Here is an 8,332-nt window from a genome sequence, read left to right as displayed (position 1 = left end):
TAGCACTCCCTGGGGGTGGAAGCTGTGGCTGGGAGCTGGGGTCACACAGGCTCAGGGCTCAGGGGGCTGGGGCCTGGCTTCCAGCTCTGGCTGTTAGTCTTCAATGATTATCTCAGGTTGGAGCTTGCAGCTCTCTGGCTGTGGGCTGGGAGGTTCCAGTGCTGCAGTGTGGGAGTTACAGGACACTGACCTGCAGCAGCCAAGGATCTGCTCCCTGTGGCCCTCTGCTCCTCTGCCACCACCTTGCAGGTGCTGCCCAGGCTATGGAGCTTGGGTTGGTCCTGAGGATCAGCATAACAATGAGGAATCCTTTTGGAAACCAAACCACTTTGAACCTCCCCCAGCAGCCAGTGGCAGCAGGAGAGGACACAGCCTCGAGCTGTGCCAGGGGAGCTTTGGGCTGGGTCTGAGGAAGAAAATTCTTCCCAGAGAGAGAGATTGGCCACTGGGATGTGCTGCCCAGGGGGGTGGTGGAGTCTCCATCCCTGGGGGTGTTTAGGAAGAGCCTGGCTGAGGCCCTTGGTGCCATGGTTGAGTTGATCAGATGGTGCTGGGGGAGAGGTTGGACTGGATGATCCCAAAGGTCTTTCCCAACCTGCTTGGTTGTGTGATTCTGTTTGGGATCTGGCACTGAGCTGCTCTGAGCCTAGCCCTGCAGCAGCAGTGCCACCCCAGCCAGCACCCACTTGGAAGGAGGTTCCTTAGTCTTCAGGTGAAAGGTCCAGACATAGGTGGGGCCCCGCTGGCGCGTCCTGTAGACAGGGCAGGGGTAGAGGCTGCAGGGCTCTGCCTTGCCGGCAGGGGTGGCCCTGAGGAAGATGAGAGGCATGGCTGGGCACAGCTCCTTCAGCCTGGCAGCCCTGAGGAGCCCGGCCTGCAAAGGAAGGGAGCTGAGTTAGAGACCAAGACATCCAGCAGCCTCTGCAGTGTCTGCCCCAGCTGCTCTTCCTGGGGAGCTGTGGAGAGCCTGGAGCTGCTGGGGGTGCAGAGCTGGAGATGAGCCAGAGCCAGCCCCAGCCCCAGCCTGGGATGCCACCAGGGCTGGGGACTCCACCACCCCCCTGGGCAGTGCCTGAGAGCCCTTGCTGGGAAGGAATTGTTCCCAACACCCAACCTGAGCCTCCCTGGCACAGCTTGAGGCCAAGCTCTTGTTGCCCAGTGCCTAATGAAAAGATCATGCCCCTGTACTGTGACAAGAGCCCAACCCCCCCTGGCTGCAGCCTCCTCTCAGGGAGCTGCAGAGAGCAAGGAGGTCTCCCTCAGCCTCCTCTGCTCCAGGCTCAACAGCTCAGGCTTCCTCAGCTGCTCCTCACAAGGTTTGTGTTCAAGGCCCTTCAGCAGCTTGGTTCTCTTCTCTGGCCAACTCCAGCATCTCGCTGTCCTCCCTGGAGTGAGGAGGCCAGAGGGGAGGCCGGCAGGCTGTCAGGGCAGGAACTCAGCTGCTTGCCTCTCTGACTTGAGCCTCTGGCTGGTCCTGCTCCTCTCTCTGACACTGAGCTGTTCCACACATCCCTCGATGAGGCCAAATGCAATCAAATTTTGATGTGGAACCCACTCCTCAGTGCTCCAGAAGGCACCTCCTGCTGCAGCTCAGCTTCTCCTGCCATGGCTATTTCAAATGCTCTGAGATCAGAGCTCTGGGACGAGGCTCAGCCCCTCCAGCAGCCCCTCCAGCAGCCCCTTCAGCCCTGCAGATGAGTGCAAAGGACTAATCCCTCTGCCAGCACACCTCCCTTTAATTGTGCTAATGCCATCTGTTAGACTAAGCTGTGGTAATGCCAGCCCTGGTTTAGGATTCCATGGATCCAGCCTGCTGAACAAACACAGAATCATTCCTGTAATGCCTTGAGCAGAAGCAAATTATCCAGCAGCTCAAGGAGCTCCTTCCAACCCCGCAGCTGGCTTCCCTGAGCCTGGGCTTTGATCAGATCTCCTGCTGCTGCTGACAGCTCCTCAGGGCTAATTGCCAAGCACCATTCAGCACATTGCTGGGCTAACAAGGGTGGAAATCTCCCTGAGGTGTCTGGTGGGGGCTCCTCACTCCAAGCAGGACGTCGAGGGGCTGGGGCGGGTCCAGAGGACGGCAACAAAGGTGGGGAAGGGTCTGCAGAACAGGGCTGGGGAGGAGCAGCTGAGGGAGCAGGGGAGAAGAGGAGGCTTGAGGGGAGGAGAGCAGCCTGGGCCGGGCACAGAGCCTGTGGAGCTCACCTGTGCGTCCCAGCGAGCTCCCTCCATGCAGAGCCCATGGACGTAGGCTCCCTCCCGAGGAGGGCCGGCAAGGTCCTCTCTGCTCTTCTTGGTCACATCACACTGCAAGGTCATCCTGTCCAGAGGCCACTGGTTCCTGCGGGCTGTGCACTGCATGATGGCTGTCAGGAAGGCCTGGGGGTTGAAGAGCCCAGCCAGCCACACTGCAGAGGGCAAGGAGAAGTCTCCCGTCCAGGCTTCCAGCTCCTTGATGCGGGCCAGGAGGTCGGCAAACCAGCTGCCCAGGCTGGCGGTGGAGGGGTAAGCCTTCCTCAGCCAGGCCTCGGGCACCATGTCCAGGAAGAGGGCATTCTGCAGGCTCTCCATCTCACTTGTCATGGTCAGCTCCCCCTGAGGGAGGAGAGCACAGTCAGCACTGGGAGCCTGGGAGCACAGCCCGGCAGCAGCCGGGGCAGGGCAGCACACGGCCGCCAGTGCCCACACTGGGAACGCTCCTGAGGAGCTTGGGGCTCTCATGGACACCCTCTGTGCCACACTCCTTCATCCTCATCTTGCCTGCTGGGAAGTCAGCTGGCAGTGTGTGCAGAGTGGCAGCCAGCAGGGGAGAGCCTCAGCTGCCCAGGGCTCTTTCTGTTTCTTTCACTGAATCACAAACAGGTTTAGGCTGGAAGGGACCTCCAAAGCTCCTCCAGCCCACCCCCTGCAGCCAGCAGGGACAGCCCCAGCCACAGCAGGCTGCTCACAGCCCCACACAACCTGCCCTGCACTGCTGCCAGCCATGGGGCAGCTCCCAGCTCTCTGGGCAGCCTGGGCCAGGCTGCTGCCTGGGCTGGCAGCACTTGGTCCTGGCTCATCTCCAGCTCTGCACCCCCAGCACCCCAACTTGATGTGGCCCTGAGCAATCTGCTGCGGTTGGAGGTGTCCCTGCTGACTGCAGGGGGTTGGACAAGATGACCTTTGAGGGTTCCTTCCAGCTGGATGCAGTCTCTGCCTCTGTGTGCCTGCCCCTGCTCTGGGCAGGGGGTTGGAGCAGCTGATCTGCAGAGCAGCTGATCTGTGAGGCTGAGCCACTCAAGCCAAACAGTTTGCAAAGCCAAGAGCTTGCAGTGCAGCCTCAGCTGGTGCAGGATGCCCTCCACAGCCTCAATCCCTGCACACCCAGTGCTGAGCTGCAGGGGCACAGCAGGGCAGTGCCTGGTTGGCACTGTGGATGCTGCCTTTTGTCCCTTATCAGCTGCCCTAAATGGATCTGACTCTTTCTCTTTGCCTGGGGCTGAGTGCTTTTGGAGAGATTAAGTGCAAGCAGTTGGCTGGGGAGGAGGCTGAGGGAACTGGGTCAGCCTGTTCAGATTCCAGCATTGCACCTGCTCTCTCCCAGGGGTTCAGTGCCTCCAGCCATCAGGTCAGCAGAGGTGCCCTTTGCCGGGGCCACAGCACTCTGGGAAGCTTTAGCACAAAGTTTAATCCTCTTGAAGCGAGCCCAGGAGACGTTCAGCAGTGCTTGTCAGCAGCCAGCACTGCCACATCTCTGCAGCCTGCTGCTCTGCTGACCATGCCCTGCAGAGCTCTGACCTGCACATCACACTGACAGCCTACAGCAGGACAAGATCACAGCCCGGCCCCCAAGCAGGCCGTGGAGGGCAGAAGCTGGTGGTGGCAGCTGGCACCACGAGTGGAAGGCTCATGGCTGAGTGACCGAGAGCGAGGGCAAAGCAGCCTGGCAGTGCTCCTGGGCTAGCAAGGGCTTGCTCCAGGGCAGCACCCTGCAGAGAGCAGAGGGTCCCAGGCCTGGGAGTCATGAGAAGGGCTCTGGGCTAACCTCACTGCTGTGCTTGCAGCACTGGGACCTGCTGGCCGACAGCCTACAGAAAGAGCACCAGGACAGCAGCTCCATGGAGAAGGAGCTGGGAGTCCTGCTGCACAGGAAGTTCTCCATGGGCCAGCAGTGTGCCCTCATGGCCAAGAGCCCAGTGGCCTCCTGGGGTGCATTCCACAGATTGTGGCCAGCAGGTCAAGGGAGCTTCCCTCCCCCTCTGCTCTGCCCTGGTATGACCACAGCAGGAGAGCTGTGCCCAGCTCTGGGCTCCCCAGTTCAGGAGAGACAGGGAACTGCTGGAGGGAGTCCAGGGGAGGATGTGAGGATGATGAAGGGCCTGGAGCAGCTCTGGGAAGAGGGAAGGCTGAGAGCCCTGGGGCTGAGAGCCTGCAGAAGAGCAGCCCCAGAGGGCAGCTGAGCAATGCTCAGCAAGAGCTAAAGGAGCTGTGGGGGGCAAGAGGCTGGGGCCAGGCTCTGCTGAGTGGTGCCCAGGGACAGCACAAGGGGCAGTGGGCACAGACTGGCAGCCAGGAGGTTGGATCTGAGCAGGAGGAGAAAGTTGTTTGTTGGGAGGGTGCTGGAGGCCTGGAGCAGGCTGCCCAGAGAGGTTGTGGAGTCTCCTGGTGTGGAGAGCTTCCAACCCCCCCTGGGCATTGTGCCCCTGGGCAAGCTGCTGGGGGTGCCCTGCTGGAGCAGGCTTTGCACTGGGTGAGCTCCAGAGCTCCCTTCCAACCCTACCACTCCATGATTCTGTGACCCTGTAAATGCACACCTGCCTCACACTGTGTCTGCTCAACAGGAGGAAGGGGATCAGCTGAATTCAGGCACTGGAAATGTCCACTCAAGCATTTCTGCCTCTTTAGCTCTTAGCCTTTTTCTTTCTTTCTACCCTGTTTTGGTCTGGTTTGCTCCTGTGAAAGCCTTTGAACATCCACAGTAACACTGCTGTTCTCAGGCCAGCAGGGATCCAAGGGGCTGTGCTTCCCCAGCACCTTTCACTTCAGATTGGAGCTGGGAGCACTTCTGTACTGCCCTGGGGCTGGAGGCCCCTGAAGCCCTGAGGCCCCAGTTCAGAGCTGCCCCCATCAGAGATCTATGGCTTGACATCCAGGAATCCCTGTCCTAGGGAACCTTCATCTCTCAGCAGGAGGGACTGGTACAAGAGAGACATCAGTGTCCTGCAGCTGGGCCAGAGCAGGGCAACAGAGCTGGGGAAGGGTCTGGAGAGCAGGGCTGGGGAGGAGCAGCTGAGGGAGCTGGGGGTGTGCAGCCTGGAGCAGAGGAGGCTGAGGGAGACCTCATTGCTCTCTGCAGCTCCCTGGGAGGAGGCTGGAGCCAGGTGGGGCTTGGGCTCTTGTCCCCAAAACAAGCAATAGCACAAGAGGAAGCTGTCTGAAGTTGCACCATGGGAAGTTTAGGTCAGACACTAGAAGAAACTTCTTCCCTGAAAGGGGTCTCAAAGCCTGGCCCAGGCTGCCCAGGGAGCTGGTGGAGTCCCCACCCTGGAGGGGTTGCAAAGCTGTGTGGATGTGGTGCTGAGGGCCAGGGTTTAGCCCCAGCCTTGGAAGAGTTATTGAATGGTTGGACTTAAAGGGCTTTGCCAACCCAAAGGATTCTGTGACTCTTTGATTGTAAGGCAGCAGTAAACCTCTGCTCCAAAGAGGAGCAGCTGTGAGCAGTAAGCTTTTAAAGCATCTGAAGGTGGAAGGTTTCCCCCAGAGAAGAGATTGCTGCTGGACAGAGGAAATTCTGTGCACAAAGGCTTTAAGGAGGATTTTGTTTCAACAGCCTTGAAGCTAAAAGCAAGAAGTGGACAGCACATCTCTGGAGGTGCTCCAGGCCAGGCTGGATGAGGCCCTGAGCAAACTGTGCTGGTAGGAGGGGTCCCTGCCCAGGGCAGGGGGCTGGAGCTGGATGGTCTCTAAGGCCCCTTCCAACCCCTGCTGTGATTCCATGACTCCTTCTTCACTCCTAGCCCACAAGTTCTCAGAGAGTCAAAGAATGACAGAATTGTTTTGGCTGGATGAGACCTTCCAGAGCAGCCATGAAGCCAGCAGTGCCAGGGCACCACTAAACCCTGGCCCTCAGCACCACAGCTGCACAGCTCTGAAACCCCTGCAGGGGTGGGGGCCTCACCTGGGGCAGCCTTGATCCCTCATTTGGGGAAGAAATTGTTGCTCAAGTCCAACTGAAAAATCCCCTGGGGCAACTCCTCTGGTCCTGCCCTACCTGGGAGCAGAGCCCAAGCCCCACCTGGCTGCAGCCTCCTCTCAGGGAGCTGCAGAGAGCAATGAGCTCTCCCTCAGCCTCCTCTGCTCCAGGCTCAACACCCCCAGCTCCCTCAGCTGCTCCTCCCCAGCCCCTCTGGACCTGCTCCAAGCCCTTCAATGCTTTCTTCTACTGAGGGCCTTAAAACTGAACCCAGGACTTGAGCTGTGGCCTCCCCAGTGCCCATGGCAGGAGCACCATCAGTGCCCACACCATTGCTGCTGCAGGCCAGGCTGCTGCTGGCCTTCTTGGCCTCCTGGGCACACACTTTCTTCCACTTATCTGGCTACCAAGCCACACTCTGTCTGCCAGCAGCCCAGGGCATCACCTCTCACTCCAGCAGAGCTCAGGCACTGGAGGCCCTGCTCAGCAGGCTGGGCTCTGGCTACAGCCATGGCAAGACCCTGCAGGAAGAAGGGAAACCTGCAGAGCAAAGTTCTGCCCTGGGCACATCAGGGCCCTGAGAACCACGAGGCAGGAGCCAGAGAGACCTCAGCAGGCAGAAGCATTCTGTTCTCCTGGGCAGGTTTTCAAGTGTGGGGGGAAAACCCTTGCCAGCTGTGTGGAAGGAGCTCAGCTGGTGTGAAGACACAGCCCTGGTGACCACAGATCAGCCCAGCTCTGCTTTCAGCAGGCAGATGAATCAGCTGAGGCAGTTCTCAGGGAGGCTGAAGCAAAGCAGGGTTCTGAAGCCTGGGCACTCAAGCACACTGCCTGGGGTCCCCTGTGAGGGCTCAGAGCATCTGCAGCAGCTCTCTCCTGGAGCTGGCAACACAGAATTAATGCAGACATTTGCATTTCAGATGCTGAACACCAACATGTGTCAGGAGTGGTTTAGTTCCTTGCTTTTTAGTTCGTTATTTATTATTATCATTATTGCTTCCCAGTGCTGGAAGCAATTTGCATTACAGCCAGCCTGGCAGGAAGCCCTCCCTCAGGATGAGCAGGCTCACAACACAGAGTGCTGAGGGTTGGAAGGGTCCTCTGGAGATCACAGAATCAACCAGGTTGGGAAAGACCTCAGGAATCATCAAGTCCAACCTCTCACCCAACAAACCCATGGCCCCAAGGGCCACATCCAAGCCTTTTGTGAGCACCTCCAGGGCTGGGGACTCCACCACCTCCCTGGGCAGCACATCCCAATGGGCAATCACTCTCTCTGTGTAGAACTTCTTCCTCACCTCCAGCCTAAACCTCCCCTGGCACAGCTTGAGACTGTGTCCTCTTGTTCTGGTGTTGGGTGCCTGCGAGAAGAGACCAACCCCCAGCTGGCTACAACCTCCCTTCAGGGAGTTGCAGAGAGCAAGAAGGTCTCCCCTGAGCCTCCTCTTCTGCAGGCTAAGCAACCCCAGCTCCCTCAGCCTCTCCTCCCAGGGCTGTGCCCCAGACCCCTCCCCAGCTTTGTTGCCCTTCTCTGGACACCTTCCAGCAGCTCAACCTCTTTCCTAACCTGAGGAGCCCAGAACTGGACACAGGACTCCAGGTGTGGCCTCAGCAGTGCTGAGCACAGAGGCTGCAGTCATCCCCATGCCAGAGCAGGGCAGCCAGGGCAGGTTGCCCAGGGCAGCCCCCAGGTGGGCCTGGACTCCAGAGACTCCACCATGTGTCTGGGCAGCCTGCTCCAGTGCTCTGCTACTCTCAACAGAAAGTCTCTCCTCATGTTCAGAGGAGCTCCTGATGTTCCAGCTTGTGCTCATTAGCCTTTGCCCCCTCACCAGGCAGCGCTGCCCAAAGCCTGCTCCCATCCCCTGGCACCCTCTGGGAAGTACTGCTGGGCACTGCTGAGCTGCCCTGGAGCCTTCCCCTCAGGCACAGCAGTACCCAGCCAGCCTCTGACCTGCACTGGGACCTCCCAGGTATTTATCATCCTCCTTTTGGAGGGTTCTCCAACACTGAAGCTGGGTGGCAGTGTGGATCTGCTGCAGGGCAGGAAGGCTCTGCAGAGGGACCTGGCCAGGCTGGAGCCGTGGGATGAGGCCCCTGGGATGAAACTCAACGAGGCCAAGGGCTGGGTCCTGCCCTTGGGGCACAGCAACCCCA

General features: G+C 59.3%; 1 protein-coding gene across 1 annotated transcript in view; it reads right to left on the bottom strand.

The window, feature by feature from the left end:
* Positions 1-617: 617 nt before the first annotated feature.
* DNAH9 (dynein axonemal heavy chain 9) overlaps positions 618-8,332 on the bottom strand; it is a 192,807-nt gene continuing 185,092 nt past the window's right edge. Inside the window, exons 65-66 of the mRNA XM_054170731.1 lie at positions 2,209-2,598; positions 618-874 (exon numbers count right to left, since the gene is read on the bottom strand). Of these exons, the coding sequence (XP_054026706.1) occupies positions 647-874; positions 2,209-2,598 (618 nt within the window). The 3' untranslated portion in view covers positions 618-646. The remainder of the gene's footprint in view (positions 875-2,208; positions 2,599-8,332) is intronic.

The sequence above is a fragment of the Dryobates pubescens genome, chromosome 20 (assembly GCF_014839835.1).
Source record: "Dryobates pubescens isolate bDryPub1 chromosome 20, bDryPub1.pri, whole genome shotgun sequence".
Lineage (NCBI taxonomy): Eukaryota > Metazoa > Chordata > Aves > Piciformes > Picidae > Dryobates > Dryobates pubescens.
This window is presented reverse-complemented; position numbering and strand designations above follow the sequence as displayed.